Genomic DNA, 19,304 nt, shown 5'->3' with positions numbered 1-19,304 from the left:
CGGAGGGAAAGAGAGATACGCTCACGAGACGACTTGACAACTCTCTCAGTGGCAGGCCAGTAGATGGGCACTGTGGAAGTGGCCTTTCACCCCTTCGCTGTGCGACACCTGACAGCAGAGTCCTATCTCATCTTGCTGCCCGGAGACATCACTTACGTTCATGCACAAAATAAGGTGGGAAATAGGAAAATGTTAATTAATCAGCGGTCAAGGGTCAAATAGATAAAGACACAGCCCATTCCTCAGGGCTCGCAGTATGAATTTATAGACTGCTGATCAAACCTTTTAAAGACAAGGTCATTATATAGAAAATATAATGTATATAAAATATATAATTATTATATTTTATATTAAAATTATACATCATATATTTGATTGCATAATATGTATTATTATTATTATTATTATTTGTACATTGATAGTAAAGTGCTTGTCATGTGATTAGTGTTCATAAATGTAACAAAATTCTTATGATTTGCTTTCAGTAATTTTGGCTTTAATATAATATATATTATTAAAAAAGGGATATGGCATTCAAATAAATGTGACGTATTTAATTAAACCGAGGAGTATGAACTTTTATACAGAATTTTTTTCATTTTAAAACAATAGTCTTGTAATTGTAATGCATTTGCAACTTGCAATCAAGTGTACTTACTCAACACATTAACTAAACTCGTTTAATTATTTACCATAGTTAAATATATTTAAATAAATCTACTTTAAGACATTTATTCAAATTGTAATATTGTCATAAGCATTTTGTAGCTATTCTTTCAGTTCAGTCCAAAAGCTCCAGTGCTGAGTTATGCAGTTTGCAAATGCTGGACATTTATATGTAGATGTGCATATACATAAAGATCTACATTTATCTTTATGCAGGGTAACGTTGCATAGCTGCTTGAGCTTTCTAAACAAATGGAGCCAGGTCACAGACCAGACGGCAGCAGCCACGATAAACTCATGCGTTCTGTATGTGTGTGAGAGAGTGTGATTGACTGGAAGGCCTATCTCTCCTCACAAGGGGGGCCGGCAAAGAAGCACCGCACCTCAAGCTCATCGGACGCCCGTAGGCTGCACAGGCATTAGCACCGTCGCCCAGGTGACCGATAGCGTTGTGCTAACTGAATGAGCCACGCTTTTTACCTCTCGGACCATCTGGTCCCGCTGTCGGAGCGGCCTCCCCGCCTTCTCCCTGGTGGGCTTCTGTCTGAAAAGAGGAAGCAGGACGAGGGGCTGATGAGCGAGGCCTTGGGGCCCTCCATCACTCCTCGCCACCAGGAAGGCACCAGCTGTCTGCACTCATTTGCATTCTGTCTTTGCTCCCCCCCCCCAAATAATGAAATTAGCCACAAGTTTCCTGAGGTGATGCAAGACACGGACTTAGGCAGGACGTGTCAGTGTTTGTGTACATGCGGGTGTGTGCTTCAGAAGCCAGAGAAGAGAAGGTCATAGACAGAGAGAGGGAGAGCATACATCGCCTGGCCTAATGTAAGCGCTTATTAAGGTGTTTTTACTTGGCTGGCGCTGTTCTAGACTACCATATTATATCTAGACTACCAGTATATAGTTTGTATTTTAACTTGAGATGTGTTTGTATTCACATCACATACACCCTGCTATAACAGCTGGTGTAAACATCTAAGGCTACTTTGGACCACCATAATCATGCACCAACTTTTTAAGGGGGCACCAATGGCAGTCCTGGGCGAGATGAAGCATCATCAGAGGAAAAAACACTTGGATAAAAACACATTAGTTTTTGTTCTGTATGCAAATAGTTTAAGAAAAAGAGAAGGGAAAAAAATACTGATTCATTCAGGAACATTTGACGATTGATTCTGCTTTGACTTTGAGTTCTGTTTTTGTTGATGGAGCAAAAATAGACAAAGTAACAATTAAAAAAGTAACCAATTTTGTAAGTTAACGCAAGATTAATGTCTAGTTTATTGAACTGTTACATAAAAACATTATCTCACTTGCAGTTATGCTGTTGGTCTTAGTAGCAGATATTTGGAACAACAGCACTCTTGCTTATTTGATATTGTTGAAATATGTTCTAATATGAGAATGAAAATGTACTATTATATGTATATACATTTTTCCCCCAAATGTATAATTTATTATATAAAATATAATAAATAATATTTTAGTTGATGAGACAAATTTAAACTGCAAATTTTAATTGTATATTAAAATTTTAATATTAGTAATTTATTCCTGTGATGGCAAAACTGAATTGTCAGTAGTCATTACTCTTCAGTGTCACCTTCAGAAATCAGTTTAATATTTAGTAATATGTAAAAGTTATATACATAGATATATAATAATTATATTTGATTATATATTAAAATTATACCTAATATATTTGATTGCACAATATATATTGTCTTTTGTGTACAGTGACAATAAAGTGCTTGTGACTGGACATGTGATTTGTGTTCATAAATATAACAAAATTCATAAAGATTATGTAATACTGCCTATTATATATATATAACCAATGATTTGCCTTTTATATAATATTTAATATTAAAAAAGGGATATTCCATTAAAAGAAATGTTAAATAAACTTTGAGGAGTATAAACGTTTACAGTATATATACACATATTGCACAAGGTTGCACAAATGCTGTTTAACTGTCACAGGCAGACTAACGTGTCCAATATAGCAATGCAGAGAAACAGCATGAAAGGACTCAAGACACACCTTCAACTGATAACCAGCAATACTATGGTTTAACTAGCCATGTAAAGTGGTCATCAGCTGTTTTTATCAGCAGAGAAAAGCTAATATAAATACATTTTCACTACTATGACATCCAAATGACTTTTCCACCCAGAGAATTGCAGATGGGTTTTTCTGTTCGGGTGGTTCTCAGTATTGGTGGTGGAAGCGTGTGGAGTCCCTGTGGGAGCGTCTCTCTCTACCTCTCCATAGCCTTGCTGTCTGCTCAGGTTAGTCTCTGACAGCTGGGCTGATTGATTCTCTGAGCGGAGCCAGGCCGGGGCACAGCCTCACGGTGAGCTGTACCTGTCCACCCTGCCAGAGCCCAGGGTCACTCGGTGTGGGCCACTGCTGACACGTCCCTCCATTGCCCATTAGCATCAGCTTTATTCCTTGTTATGTCAGGGCATCCACCTCAGCCAACTCATGTATCCTGACCATTAGTAATCCACCGCTGTCATGAGGGAGGCAGACACACAGTTCCTCAAACAGATTTCAGTTTTCTCAAGGCTGCTGCTTTGTGAGTGATCATGTGGGTTTCAAAAGTCTTTCTTTCTTTGTTTTCTCTCTCTATTTCTTCTTAAAGGCATGTCAGCACATCCTATCTGTCAATAATGTCTTGTCACTCAGGCAGCTGACAATTGCCAGAGCTACAAACCTGTCAATACGCTTGTTTAAGACAGACACCTGTCTCTTTGTGATGCAGCGGGCAAAACAGATGCTTGTCAGTACCTCTTCTGATCGGAATTCATCATTGCCTTGGCTGTTGGATTCCATTTGTATCCCGTTTTGGTGTGTAGAGCTTCCTGAGTGTTTGGTCTTAAAACAAATGGCTTTTTGTAAGTGTCCTACAGTGACAGAAATGTACAAGCTAATCCATGCATGATAACATCACTGATAACAACATTATGTAGTTAATCTTGGTCTGCATATTTTGGAGAACCATGATATTCAGCTTAAGGCTATGTATGGTGTGCAAGCACATCCCATCTGTGAAACCACTTGGCCCAAGAGTGTCATGGATCGGTTTTATTTGAGGGGGCACCAGTGGCATTAAAACAACTTTAAAACAATTTGTAATAGTTCAGAAGTTCTTCGTTTACTAGTACATGCTAGTTCATAATGCAGCTACTGCTGTAGGCTTCAGTTGTCACACACCCAAAATCAAGAGATTTATTTTTATTTGTTTTTAATAATAATAATATCTAATGTAATGATAAGATTAACTTTTCAACAACAAATACCAACTTTTTCAGTTATAACCCCATAATCAAGTTTTTTTTTATTTTTATTTTTTATTAAATCAGCATAAAATAAAATCAGTAGAACAGATACTAGCATTTACAATATAAATACAATTACAATACAAATACAATTAATTGAATAATAATAATAATAAATAGTAATAAAATATTTAACAGTAAAATATTTACTGTTTATTTAATAGTTAAATATTTCATTAAATTATATTCATAAAAATATATTTTTTTAAATTAGGAAATAAGAATTGTTTTTTTGCATTACGGTAATTAGAATCGGGGGATAAATGTGCTTAACACACACACACACACACACACACACACACACACACAAAACTGGCAGTCTAAAATGACGGTCATATTTTCTAGCATTTAACATCATCCCTTTCATTGTATGGAAAATAACAATTTTGTGTTCAGTTCCTAACATTGTTTTGCTAAAAATTCTACAATCACTTTTATTAAGAGAGATGGTCAGATATTTGGGAATTGTGGATGAAGAGGTATCTGAAAGTAATGTCAGATTCAAACTCGTATCACCCACACGGCTCAAAGTGTTTCTAAATGCTAAGCCACAGCTCCGACTACAAATCATCATTAACCCAAAGATTCAACATTTCCATAACACAAATCAAGCTTAACCACACTCTCGAGCTTCAATTGACCCATCTTATCTAAGTTAAAACAGCACACAATCAAATCATGGATTGATAGCAGACCACAAACATCTGTTGCTGCTTGCAGCTGATGTTTTGGAACATAAATCAATAGGATGATCAGTAAATCACACTTGCTACTGTCACAATATTATGCATTAGTCTGAGGGAAGTCAGAAGGGCCGAGGCTTTCGTTGAAGCAGCATGCTTGCTCGTATCTGCATGCGAAATGTAATTATGGAATCACCCAAGTGAGCTGGGCCACACATCTGCCACAGCATCTGGCAGGCTCTCATCTCAACTCACCCCGCTCCATTCTGTACAATTCAAATTCCATGCCTACAAGCACATTAACGCAGATTACAAAGCGCTCGGTCTCTACTTAAGGTTCATTCTCCGCTCAGGGGACGATAGAGGAGATTTGTGTCTTTTAATTTTGCAGATTGCCGTGCGTTAGTCTCAAATGAGATGCATTTGCATGAAAGGCTACAAATGGTTTCCAGGTTTCGGAAAGATGGACGAAAGCCGATGTGTTACTGTCAGGAGCAACAGATTTGGCATTTATCCGTGAATTGAAGCAGATAAAATTCCTTCAGAATCACAAATGCATGAAAGCATGGTTAGTTTGCCGATCATTAGCTTAAACTTCAGGGTAATAAGATAACCGGCTTCATAGAAGAGAAAAACTTGAAACATCTTCCCCTCTCATTCTGCTAAGCAGGATTTATTTATTTTATCTCTAAAATTCTAATGCAAAAAAGTACAAAACCCCCAATATAAATATAGTTATAGCTTATATACAGTTAAAAACATTTTATTTAAATGAGCATAAATTAATATCAACAATAAATACAACCATGATGTATAAATACTTTGAAACTTATCAATTTAAACAACAACAATAATAATAATCATTTAACAATTATTTAAAAATTTTTAAAGAACATTTCATTTTGAATGATTATTTTTAGAATTGTTTTATTTGAATATTTTTAACAAAGTAACAAAATGAGATTTCTTTATTTATTTGCATTAAATTAATGACAATTAATGGGATTTTTTATTTTTTTGTGAGAAAAATAATGTCAATGCAAACACTAAATCTCAACCATCCTAAAATAGGCTTAATTTCCTTTATTGAAAATATAATTGGTCTTTCTTTTGATTTTGGGGCAAAAATATGATAACATGATGGAGACAGAGATTCACCCCTAAATGTATCTCATACATTCTTCTGAACTTTTGATACCTACACTTGAATTTTATGCTTGACTATATCTTAAAAGGATAATCCAGTCAAAAATGAAAATTCTGTCATCATTTACTCATCCTTACGTCGTTCAAAACCTGTATGACTTTCTTCTGTGGAAGATATTTTGAAGAATGTTGCTAACCAAATAATGGAAGTCAATGTGAACCGAAACTGTTTGGTAAATAATGTATCCCTTTAAAGTTGTATCCCATTTGCATGCAGTGTCATCTCCAGGGTAATTACAAAGAAAAAGTAGGAGAGAGGCAGAGAGAGAGAGAGAGAGATCTGCTGGATTTTTAAGTGAGTTGAGAAGCTGGTCGGGGTGGACAGACAGGTAGGAGGCGAGCCAGCACGGGCAGTGAGCCTGCAACTCTGACATGTCCTGCTGTGGCTTAGCGGTGAACTGAGACAGCCCATCACTTCACCGTCAGCACTCTGACCCCCTCTCTCTCTCGCCGGCTCCCCCGCACACACAGGCCATTGGCTTTGAGTCCGAGTAGAAGGACCCCCCACCCTCCATGCCTGGACCCCCTCTCTTCTCTGTGAGTGATGGCCTGAATGATGACTCTGACCCCAAACCCTGGACCGACCCAGAGTCTCAGCACCAGCCTCACACAGTCATTCTCTCAAAGCCAGAAAGAATGAATGATAGCACATGTTCTTTAGAAAGAACTTCAGCCAGTTTTACAGCATACAGTCATGATGAAGTAATTTACAAACAAAACTTTTTTTTTTTTGGTTAAAGGAGTTGCTTACTCTGTTTTTTTTTTTTTTTTTTAACTTGTGAACTAAATTCAAAGTCTTCTGACGCAATCAAATTATGTATGGCACCTATGGCACAGGTTTGACATTTGGAATTAAAAAAACAAAACAAAACTTTGCATTGCTATGAATGATGTAACGCAAGTAGCAAAATATATTTTCTTCCATATTGTGACACATCTGAGAGAAACGGATTGATAAAGAAAAAATGTAGGACGGGGTCTTGGTTTTTTCCATTGGTTTGATTGGATGGACGCAGATCTAAATGGGAGTCAATTAAAAGAAAGGGGCGAGGTTATATGGACAATTTATTGGATAAGTCTAGCATAAGCTACCAGAGAGAGGTCTTTAATTTCATTGGAAGATTCAGTTGACATTTTGATTAAAAATTATGAATTATGAGGTTTAAAAAATGTAAATTAAAAAAAAGCGGAAATGCACGCATGAATTGTTTAAAATAAGATCAATAAAATGCTTTTTTTGTGGTCATGTTTTTAGAAAAACATATTTAGAAAAGTTCAACTTAATTCATATTATTTTAAAACTGACCAACTTTGAAATTTAATTTTAATTCTAATTATAAAAGAGCCATATTGTATATGTATAAATTGCATCTTCTGTAAAAAATAAAATGCAATAAAACTGTTGTTGTAGTAGTATAACTAATAAGCTAATGCATAAAAAAAAGGAGAAATCATATCTCATATCTGTTCTGGCCTTCTGGCCAGGGAAAAAGTTTTCCCAGAGACAGGAATATGAAGACAAGGCTTTTTCATATTTTTCCTGTCTCTACTAATTAGCAAGCTTTACCGCTCGTCTTCATTCTTTCCCTCCTCAGTGGCATATCCTCTCACTTGCATATGGCTTCACTCTGTGAAGAGGACGTCCCGCCGTCAGCGTGCCTCATTCTCTTCGGTGCATGTTGGCTGGGCTCCACGGCAGAGCTGAAGCCAAGACCTGTCTAGATAGCCCATCAAAAAGCACTCTATGTGAGCCCACGCTCAGAGATCGGGTGCTTCTGTGAAGTTCTTCATTACTGTAAGTCTCATTATTTTATTATCTAATAAATGAATGGCAAACTAGATGTATTTACACGTCATGCTATGATAGTATTGTGAAAAGGGAGAATGATGCCTTTGAAATGCTTTCAAAAATTGAGTGAAAGCTTTTCCATGAACCATCACAAAGACCATCTCTTGCGTCCCTCCCTCAGCTCTGGGATGTTGTCTAACGTCCACATATCCGGTAGCCATAAGCAAGCAATGCTTTCCCAACATGGGGTCAAACTTAGCGATAAAACAGAGAGTAACCAGATCAGCCAACTAGGGCTTTTTCTAATCGCCCTGATGGAAACGCGTGTATTTTTCGGAGGCAGGAGTCAGCGGCATGGTGAATTATTGTGAAGTGATGGACTACCTCAGACCAGGAGCAATCAAAGAGATAGCCCTTGCATCTCCAAATTACTGCTGCCCGTGCATCAGATTCTGGTGGCGATGCTGGCCAGGAGGCTTCGTACAGTTGTAGACCCTCACACAGACACACACAAATACACACAATAGAACAAAGCACTCAGAATTATTTGTGGAAATGAAACCTCTGTTGCAGAAGACTGGATCAGTGCCTTCACCTTTTCCCACTCACTGAAATTAAATGACATTTATTTTCTGTGGCAACAATGCATGGGAAATGTTTCAAAACGACTGATTCCGGGAGCGATGCAATGAGGTGCCTGCCTGCTCGGCCTGTATGCATTGATTGATGAAAGTGATGTCAGAATTCACGTGTGACATCTGTAAGTGCGTAAACTAATGGAGGAATTTCATTAGTCTCTTTTCCAGGATCAAAATCATTGCTGTTAAAGAATTCTTTCATCAACACTGCTGATATTGAGTGCAAAAAGCAATTGTGTGTAATACAAATAGCATGTAATTATGCTAAGAGGACGAGATGTTTTTACTCTGAATGCAGCACCGAATGTTTTCTTCACCTCATTTCACCTTTGCACTTTCTGAACCAGACAAACAAATGATGCATGATTGGATATTTAATTTCATTTATTTATTGATTCGGTCTTTTTTTCCACTCGGCTATCTCATACAATATTACCAGCGTTGGAGTAGAGTCGTCCAAACTTGTCAAAGACGTTGCAGGTAGTGAAGACGGTCTTGAAGGGCTGAAATGATAAGCACATCGATTGGATGTCAGCAGTCTGAAAATATGTTTTAAACTCCGCAGAGATGGTGCAATTATTATAGTTTTTCCATTTAGCTCACACACACACACACACACACACACACACACACACGCACAAAAATACACATGCTTCCAAAGGAAAATGTTATTGCTCCGAGCTTGCTCTTTCACAGCTCAGGAGAATGAATGAGTTCAGTTATGCTGAAGAATCAACTCAATCTCAGATGTCTCTTTAAAATCTTTAAAAATAACTTTTGGGGTCAGTAAGATTTTTATTTATTTATTTATTTAAAGAAATTAACATTTTATTCAGCAAGGATGCATTAGATTGTTCAAAAGTGACAGTAAGATGAAACAAATGTTATAGAATATTTCTATTTTAAATAAATGCTACTCTTTTAAATGTTCTATTCATCAAATAATCCTGAAAAAAAGTATCACAGTTTCCACAAAAATATTAAGCAGCAGAACTGTTTTCAACATTGATCATTTATTTTGAGACAAAATGGAGATCTATTCTGAAATTCTAGAGCAGAGATGTCAGATCACTATACTTTTTTCACTAGGCCCATGAGAGAAATATGAGAGTTGAAGTAATTTGTTCTCAATTTAATCTTCTTGCCGTCTAAGAAAAAAAAGTGAGATATTAAGAAGATCCCATATGTGATGTTTCTTTCTTATAGGCTCAGATAAGATTTTAAATTTGAGCTTTTTGCCAAAGTCATGGCCTAGCGACCATCCGTCCATCCATCCATCCATCTTCCAGAACATCACAGCCATGCTAATCATTCCATTTCCAAACATACATAACATTGATTAAAACTTAGTGTGTTCTATTATAAAGCTTTACAGCATGTACTAAAAGTTGATTCAGTTCACCAACTGTGCAGTATATCACTACAAGTATAAGACTGTATCTCTGTTTCACTTCCACTTAGATCTAAAATTAGGGGTTAAAAGGTATTTAAAATGGCTACACACAGAAAGAAACACTACCGTTCTCTCTGCTGCCTTCCCTAATTCCTGGTCGTCCTAGCTGCTGTGACTAGCATTGGCTCTTCATCACTGCTATAATACATTCTCCCAGTCAGCCAGTTAATGATGAATACATGAGCCACAACAAATCCTGCCCTCTTTTTTTGCAGCACTGCACAAAATATCTGCGTCAGATATTTTTAGTTGGACTGGATTCAGCTTTTGCTAGTGGCCTAGTTGCTGCAGCAGCTACACAGGCTGTCTTAGAGCATCTCTGAAAGCACGCTGGCTCTCAGTGACCCCCCCTAGAGGCTGACCTGGTCTAAAACAAGCCACCTTCATCTCCACAACCACTTAATATAAGAGCCTGTGAGGAGCACTGCTGCGTTGAAATGGAAATAACGGGCTACAGTAAGAATGGGAAGAGGAAAGAGAGTTTGGGAGGAAGGCGATTTAATTATATATTTCATTTTTTAAGACTAAAAAAAGCAGAAGTTGAGCAAGGACAAACTAATGTCATAGACTTGGGAGGCGCTGACTGTTTCCCTCTGGCAGGCATGCATGTGATCCCTCTGTCAGTCAGCGTACGCCACCATGACAATCATCTGTGTGTCTTGGCCTCAGGAAATGCTGCAGCTAGCTGTCCTTGTAAACAGCACTCTGCATTAACTCTAACAACTGCACAAGAAATGCAAAAGGACACCGTCTCCAAAGTGGAAAATAGATTCATTCACAATGTTCATTATATGACAAAAATCACATTTTTAAAAAATGTGATTATTGCAAAAACTTTGATAGTTTTTCCATAAGGCATAGTTGTAGACAAAATTAGATGGCTAATGACTGATGTCAGTTGGTGTAGATTGCTATGTACCAGTTGAACTACGACTGGTTAATACATGGAAATGAGAGACTAGTTTAGCTCACAAACTTACAGTGGCAAAGGCCAGAGGGAGGAGCACATACATGAAAATGAGGAAGAGGAGGTATTCAGAGATAGACTCTGAATGACAGAACTCGTTCTCATGGACAGAGGTGAAACTGGGGCAGCAGAAACATTCCAAAAACACTCTTTTGTACTGAAATACACTGACTATTGGATAAAAAGTTATTACAAATAAGCAAGTTACATAATACAGATCATATTCTAATTAACACTGTCAAATGTTGATTGTTTGATTGTCTTATGTACTGTTAAATGCTGCAAAATTATAAGTGTATACAAATTTTATATTGACATATTTAAGCTATATCAATTTATAATTTATTAATTTATTTGTATTTATTAGTGATTTCTTTAGATGCAGGAGATATGTGTAAGTGTGTTCTTTTAAGTCAAATTATTTTATAAAAATATTAATAAATGGATGAATTAATAATAATGATAATAATAATAATAATATTTATTATTATTATTACTATTATAATTATTTGTTATAGATCAGACATTGGTTAAAAAACAGTCAATAAAGCATTCTGCAATATTGTTTTACATAAATATTTATTAAAAACATTTATTCTATCTTTGATAAAATATCAAATGTTTCAGAATTGTAGCATCTATTCAACCGACATATATCTAACATTAACAAATGCCCTTAATTGGAGTCAGCCAGACACACTTCTAAAGTGCCCTCAGTCCTTTTGAATGTATAAAATGAATCTCTCCTCTAGCTTACGTGTGTTCTTATTTGTCACGTCAACCTGTTCTCTTAAAATAGCCGTAGCCCATGTTCTTTGTTATCTTTCACCTCAGAGTGTGTTTCATTTAACAGCTACATAACAGCAGTGGAACAACAGCGGACTTCAGATAAGCACTCAGGGCACTTAGACACTTTTTAGCCCATCAAACCCATATTTTAACCAAGCATTTGTTGCCTCTCCCTCCAACATTACCCAATAAAAACAGACAAGGGATAAAAAAATATGATTGATTTATTTGCTCCAATGTTCTTCAGAATGAAGCTTTTCTATTTTTTCACCCTCACAACTGAAACCAATTAGCACAGCTAGCACTTGTAGTGCAGAAGGTAGGTCAGCCCGGAGTAATAAAAAAGTATTGACTTTTCTCTAACTGTAAGCAGGCTGAAAGGGGTGCTGCGGCCTTGTCGTACATGAAAAGAGCTCCATTAATTTCACTTATTTCAAGAAGGGCTCCTGTCAAGTCCTAATGCGTCCAATGCACTTTTCGCATTCATACACGCTGACATCTTAGCTGGGCCTCAGCCGAAATGAGTTTACATTATTTTAGCTAGTGAGAAGTTGACGGTGTAATTCTCACTGCACAGCCCTATACAGGCCGGTAGGGAAATGGCAGAGGACTCTTTCATGCATGGCTAGTCCTGACTCACTCTAAAGGAAACTGAATGTACCCTTTCCGCTTTTGACTGCTCAAATGCACATTAAAGTATTTGTTGTTGTTTATAGACTGACAACATTTTTGGTAACGTGAAATGCTATTTGATTTTAACGAGTTATGTACACACACACACACACAAAGAGCTTGTGTCCTTAAAAGCACATTTGGTATGCACTTTTACACTAAAAATGGTCTATAAAAATATCAATCAAGAACTTAATCAGTCTAAGGTAAAACAGAAGCTCTTTATGCTATATTGTAATCAGCCCAATTTGACATGGCAGTGCATAATCGTTTCACTTTAATCAAATGCTTGATGAAATGCACATTTCATAAACCTAACATACAATTTAAAAAATTTTTTACATTGAAAAAATATCTTTAGTTTTAAAGAAATATAAAATTACTCTCATGAAAAACCAGAAGAAAGAAAGAAAAAAAGACAACATTAACTGCAATACATTTTTAAAATGGCGGTGGAATAAATTGTGAATATTGTGAAATATCATTATGATATAAAATAATTGTTTTTTATTTGAAAATATTTTATAATGTAATTTATTCCTGTGATGGCCAAGCTGAATTTTCAGTAGTCATCATTACTGCAGTCTTCAGTGTCACGTGACCTTTTCGAAATCATTCTAATATGCTGATTTGCTGCCCAAGTAACATTGCTTATTATCATCCTCATCAATGTTAGATCTGTGATATATATTTTTCCTAAGATTTTTTGATGAATAGAAATGTCAAAAGTATAGCATTTATTTGAAACTGAACTTTTTGTGTCATTATAGTCTTACTGTAACTAAATGTGTTTGTCGTTCAAAAGTTTGGGTTTGGTAACAAGTTATCCATGATTAACATTGTTAAATTATCTTTGCTGCTGAAAGATTAAATTAATTTTCTTAACGTTTAAGGCAAAGGCCATTTCAAATCAATCACAATGCATTATAATTATTTACTATTTATATGAATGATGATAAAAAAGGAAATGCTGACAATAGAAGAAGGTGTAAAGTTAATTGATACATATGTAAGAAAAAAGTGAGAGACATGTCAGGGGCCTTTCAGAAATGATTCTAAAATGCATAATAATATTTTGGTGAACAGCATTTTTTAAAATATACATTACAAAATAATATTAAATAAAAGTATTGATTTCTTTCAAATATATTTTGAGTTTCACTTCAAAATCTTTCAGAGGGGATGTAAGGAGTATCTAATTATTTGAAGGTATGCAAACATTTTATCAGTAAACAACCTTACATTTTATTTTGTGGATAATCACTGTGCTTTCTCAACAGAATGCATGATCTAAATCCCTAATTTGCTTTCTCGCACTCTTCAGAATGCTGTATATTTGACAATTTAGTCACTGAAAATCATGAAATTGATATAATTCAAGTTATTCAGGTGACATGACCCTAATATGACTCTCAATCAGTTACACACACAAACACACACAGGCAATTTCAGCAAGATTAACTGGCAATACCAGAATGACGCAGTTTTCACAAATCCCTGTCCTTGGAAGCTAACGTACAGTAATTCTGATTTCATTAATTCAATCATGCTGTGAAGAGAAAAATCATTTCAATTCATGCTATGCAAAAACTTCAATAGCTTTCAAGTAGCTGCATGAGCCACAGCACAGATGAAATTCAGAAGGGTCTGTTTTCATTGTCAGAATGGCAGTGGTAACCAGTTCATATTTGTATAACACGCATAGAAGAAAGTGCAGATGGAGGAACCGGTGTAAAAGAGCTGGGGGTCAGAAAAGTACAGGCACTGTGGAGTCATTTTATTAGAGCTTTTCTCACTCTGCCCTACAATATTTATATGCATTGTGCTTCTAAAGCTAAAGTATGAATGTGCTTGAACGAAGGTGCCGATATTTGCTGCTGGAGTGTAAAAGTTACAAAAACTGAGAGACAGAGGTGTATTCTTTTAGATTGTTTTGTCCGGATGCAAAATAAAATAAACCGAGAAAATATTACAAAAATAAAAATCATTATTACAAAATACGAAATCATTACAATGCACATTTCTTTATACACTAAAAAAAAAATCACAATAAACATAGGTCTCAAAATATGAATAGATATATCTCACAATATGATTTTATATATCATAATGTGTCTTTATATTTCACAATAGTGTTTATTACGTGGCAAATGAAGGGGCCGAGGGATTTTATATCCCTATAAAATGGATATAGTGAATCACCCAGAGGCTCTTGGTCACTAATGTAGTCCGGTCTGGAATATGAGCATATGGGTGTGTGCGTAATAGAAACACTCACATGCCATTTCCTATCCTGGAGTCAAAGCAGGTTGTCCTACTTTTATATCACTTATTTATTGCTCATTATGAATATCATTCGCATTTAAACACACCTCATATATCACGCATATCATAGTGATGAATTATTCCGCCAGTGATTAACAAGAGCAGCCACTAACAAAGCATCATTTTAGGCTAAATATTCCAGTTGCCTACAACAATAATTAAAAAAAAAAAATTCTGCTCCGGTTGTGCTTAGAGGCGATATTCGGTGGGGGGGACAATGGAGATGGAGGTCTAGCAAAGGGGGTTTGGAAAAGCAATTACTGAAGCAACATTAAAATAGAAGAGAGAGAAAATAAATGTAGGCCCAGGTTGTGTGCTGGTATTCTGGCGCTACGATTTATCAGTTTGAAAACATGATTGATGAAAGTCTAATGCAAGACGATGGAGAGGCTTTTGCACTGAGGCAATGCCACTGCCTGCACTTTATTAGCCACCTTAATTAGCCCTGGTGGTTCAATTTGTTAGAATCGGTGGTGATGATGCAAAAATCAGATCGCAGGGCTGGGTAGTCAGTGGCCGGCGTACAGCCTGATGAAGGGTCATCCTTGTCAAGGGGCTATTAACTAATGCACTAATTACAGCGGAGAGGGAAAAGTGCGGACCCCATGCCTCTCTGTCTGTCTGCATCACTTCTGATCCACAACTGGGCTGACAACACACTGCTGTGGACCGTCACTTCATATCTGAAACAGCTCGAATCACTGTAATGACGCCTTTCACTGATTCCATTTAAGGGTGTTTCTTCAACTACGAGAACCTTGTGGACATTTAGAAATTAAACTCTCTTAAAACACTTTTGATACTGACTAGTATATTTAATTGGTTTACTAACAATGTCCAACAGTGTATATATTGTACATGCACCACAGAAAATAGCAAATCATTTTTTTTACCCTGAACCATCATGAATAAATGTCATTTCCAACTCAAATCACTATTCAATTTTGGTGGAAATTACATTTTAAAGCATTTTTTAGAATAAAGTAGCTCACTCCCTTAAATAGCTAGAAATGTATGTATCCTAAATACAATTAAATAGTATTTTCATAATTTTTGTAAAAATCTGAAATGCCGCAAAATAAAAATATTCTGCTCACAAGTGATATTAACAGTAGGCTACCTTGAATTTTCTTTGTCTTATATTTAATCTAAAGAATGCTCTTTACTGACACCATTGTAAAGTGCACTTAACTTTTGATAAGAACTAATATTTAAAAATAACAAATATAATAACTAATTGGTATAATAACAGACTATTGTTGGAAATGACAACTGAGGGACAGTCATTTTTTAAAATTGCTATATATCAATCAATGCAAAGGAAAAAAAGAGGGGCTTCTCATAATAAAAACTTAATTAAATGTTAAAAGTTTATTTAACTCTTTTTAGATTGTCTTAAAATATATATAATTTTTGGGATATATGTTCATAATTTAAGATTAAATATTTATATAGCTTTATATAACAAAAAAAAAAATCTGTTTTGAAGTGCCTGTAAGTTGAAGAAACAAATGGAGGAGGAAAAATGCCAAAAGGACATACATTGCAGACATGACGTTTAGATTTACCTTTCATATCCATAACAGTTAAGTTCACTTTGTTCAGGAAAACTTTTGTTTCTAATGGACTTCGGTGTTCCAAAAAAAAGGACCTCAAAAGAGCTCTAAAAAAGGACCTAGATTCAAATATCAGAGGCAAAGTTCATTAGTTATGTATCTGAGCATGTCTGAAGCCTCTGTAATCCTTCCTGCATCACTTCCTTTTATCTCCACAATTGAGATAAATCACCAAGCACTGCTTTCAGGTTAAGACATGTTAATCTGGGAAATAACACATCTCAAGGTGTGGGTCCTATGAGGGGTAGGATGAACAAATGAATGGAGAAGAAAGGAAAAAGAGAATGGGTATAATTAAATCAGAGATGCACTTGGAAATTACCATATCCATCATTATCTTCATGTGAGTCAATACAAAGGAAAAAAGTGAGGCTTAGGAAAAAAGGTTTGTGTGCAACGTATTTCTCATTGGTAACCGTCAAAGGTAGGCAAACGTGGAACATTTATCAAGCCACAGACAAATGACACTGGGTTACTAGTTAGACAGTGTAATAAGTGCCATCTAATTTCCTCTTTAGAATCAATTTATATTTCAAAGCTCGGGATTGTCATCAAGGGACAAAGCTTTTCCTGTGAGAAATTAGAGATGTGAAAAATGTTCTTTTCATAGGAAAATATATGAAAATTAACAGTGTAATACTGTGTTTAAAATTTTTGTTATATTTTGTTTTATATATATTTTTAACATTATTATTATTATTATTATTATTATATTACTAGCTTTTATTATTCTTTACGGATATATTTACCTCAGATGGATCTACAATAAAATGTAAAAAAAAAAAAAAAGTTATATACGTAATAAAAAAAGCTTCATAATGAAAACATAAGGTACTCAACAGCTTGCAGTATTTTGTTATATAAGACAGAGATACATATTCCAATTGCAGTTTGCATAAATGTAATATCCGAATCAAACCCATCGAGAGTGCCATCATCTTAACGTGTGTAATTCTCACGGGAACGTCAGTGCCTCTGGCGTCTGGGTCTCTGTGTGACCTGGGTTAAATGGAGGGCATCTTTTGGAGTACATTACTCTCTTAGAAGTCTAATGCATTTTGATTAATCAAAAACAGCTCTGCAGTCACACTCTTCAGAGAAGGATGTAAATAAATATATAAGCAAACAAAATAATTAGACAAGCAAAACGTACCCTGCACCCCCCAGTGATAGAGGAATGGATGGGTTTCTTGATGAGGTGGGAGAGAATGAGTGAGTTCTTCCAGATAACTCATCCAAATAGTGTTGAGGGGGAAAGAATAATCCATTCAAAGCAGAAATGCTGTGCGTATGTTGCATGAGCTAGTGGCATTAATTACAGACACTGAAGCAGCTTTGCTAATGGTTAATGAGCCTGGCATGTGCTAACAGATCAAACGCAAGAATGCCATGATCAAAATTTTAGTTGGTTACTGCTCCATGCCTGTTCATATGAAGCCTCAAGTGAAAAATAAAAAAAGTAATAGGGACTTTAATGTTTGTTATTGTGAGTTTATATCTCAGTAAATACATGAAAAAATAGATTTTAAAGGGGTCATATGATGCTTTTTTAAAGATCATTATTTTGGGTATTTGGTGTAACAGAATATGTTGACATGCTTTAATGTTCAAAAAACACATTATTTTTCAAATACTGTACATTATTGTAGGTCCTCTATGCCCCGAGGTGCATTTATTTGATTATTTGAATATTGTGACATTATTTATATTATTGCATTTATTTAAAATGACTGTGTTCTATTTTAATATATTTTGAAATGTAATATACTGTATTCCTGAATTTTCACCAGACAGTATTTACTCCAGTATTCAGTGTCACAAGAAATAATTTTAATATGCAAATAAATCATTCTAATATGCTGATTTGGTGCTCAAGAAACATGTATTATTATTATCAATGTTGAAAACGGTTCTGCTGTTTAATATTATTCTGGAAACCATGAAACCTGGAAACCACTTTATTTTTCTTCTTCCCAGGATTCTTTGATGAATAGAAAGAACAGCATCAAAAGATCAGCATTCATTTAAAATAGAAGTCCTTTGTAACATTATAAATGTCTTTCTTTTAGCTTTTGATCAATTTATATACAGTATATATATATATATAAAAATCGTATTGACCCCAAAGGTAAAGCTCTTCTGGGTAGGGAATCACCCCTGAGGCTGAGGGTTTGCCTCCTGTTTAGCTACGGATCAGTGATAATCCTTAATATGGTGTCCTCTGCCACATCAATTATGTTGATCATAGGCACGCTCGTTATGCTGAGTCTTCATTACTGTCAGATGGTGTGAGCACCAGCCTCAGACTTTTACAGTATAAATCAAGACATATTGGGCTACTTTCCAAAAGAATCATAGAGAAGCACGCACCATGTCTTTTAACTTGTGACGTTTTACGGAATGGCATAGATATGGTGAAACTAGACCAGGAAACTTGGAGTGTCTGATGTATTCCGGGAGTGACCTGATAAATTCTGTTCCCTCTGAAAATTTTTTTTTTATGCCATATAGATAACAATTAAAATGCAGAGCGGAACCGAGCTGCCACATCTAGTATCAGCCAAGCATACGTGAGCGGTGTCAGCAGTAGGGGCTCTCTTATTTATTCCATTCCGGAGGAGGTATTTCCGGGCAATTGCGCTGGATGCAGAGGGTAGTGCCTGCTGGTAAGAGCCAATAAAAAACTCTCATCCATGAACGGCCTTCAGCAGAGACACAGTCAATTACCTAATGTGAGGACTTTGAGCGGGGGAGAAAGCCTTTTCTCCTCATTTACTTGTGGGTATTTATTAAATTGCTGTCAAATTTGACAAATTTGCGACGCTCAACATGGAGGTTGTTTTGGTGGGGGTGCGTGGTTTCAGAATGAACACCAGTCCCCCTCCCATTACCATAACAGACCCCATATCCCTCTTCCCGAATCATGCCAGCACACAAAATGCGTTTTGGCAGTTCTACATGTGCATGCTAGCGAAACGTGTACCTTTTTCCCCTTGAGGTACTCCTTGTGCTCCTCTCGGAAGTGCTTGGTCCCATATGCCATCTGCTCAAAGGGGGTGGAAGTGTGCATCAGGCCCTCGTACTGCTTATTTCGTCTTGTATTTGAAAATGGAAGAAAACTGTGTGAAAAGAAAAACAGAAATAGGAATCAAGAT

At 36.0% G+C, this 19,304-nt stretch overlaps 1 protein-coding gene and 1 long non-coding RNA gene across 2 annotated transcripts in view; one reads left to right on the top strand and one right to left on the bottom strand.

Moving 5' to 3' along the window:
* The window catches only part of LOC107674093 (uncharacterized), an 82,161-nt gene that overhangs the window by 53,351 nt on the left and 9,506 nt on the right, over nucleotides 1-19,304 (top strand). The window lies entirely within an intron of this gene.
* The window catches only part of LOC107674091 (spermatogenesis-associated protein 17-like), a 30,801-nt gene continuing 20,229 nt past the window's right edge, over nucleotides 8,733-19,304 (bottom strand). Inside the window, exons 9-10 of the mRNA XM_016467974.1 lie at nucleotides 19,133-19,268; nucleotides 8,733-8,830 (exon numbers count right to left, since the gene is read on the bottom strand). Coding sequence (XP_016323460.1) covers nucleotides 8,750-8,830; nucleotides 19,133-19,268 — 217 coding nt within the window. The 3' untranslated portion in view covers nucleotides 8,733-8,749. The remainder of the gene's footprint in view (nucleotides 8,831-19,132; nucleotides 19,269-19,304) is intronic.

This window comes from Sinocyclocheilus anshuiensis, unplaced genomic scaffold (genome assembly GCF_001515605.1).
Source record: "Sinocyclocheilus anshuiensis isolate Anshui unplaced genomic scaffold, SAMN03320099.WGS_v1.1 scaffold544, whole genome shotgun sequence".
Taxonomy (NCBI): domain Eukaryota; kingdom Metazoa; phylum Chordata; class Actinopteri; order Cypriniformes; family Cyprinidae; genus Sinocyclocheilus; species Sinocyclocheilus anshuiensis.
Note: the sequence above shows the minus strand (reverse complement) of the source record. Positions and strands in the feature narration are given on the sequence as shown.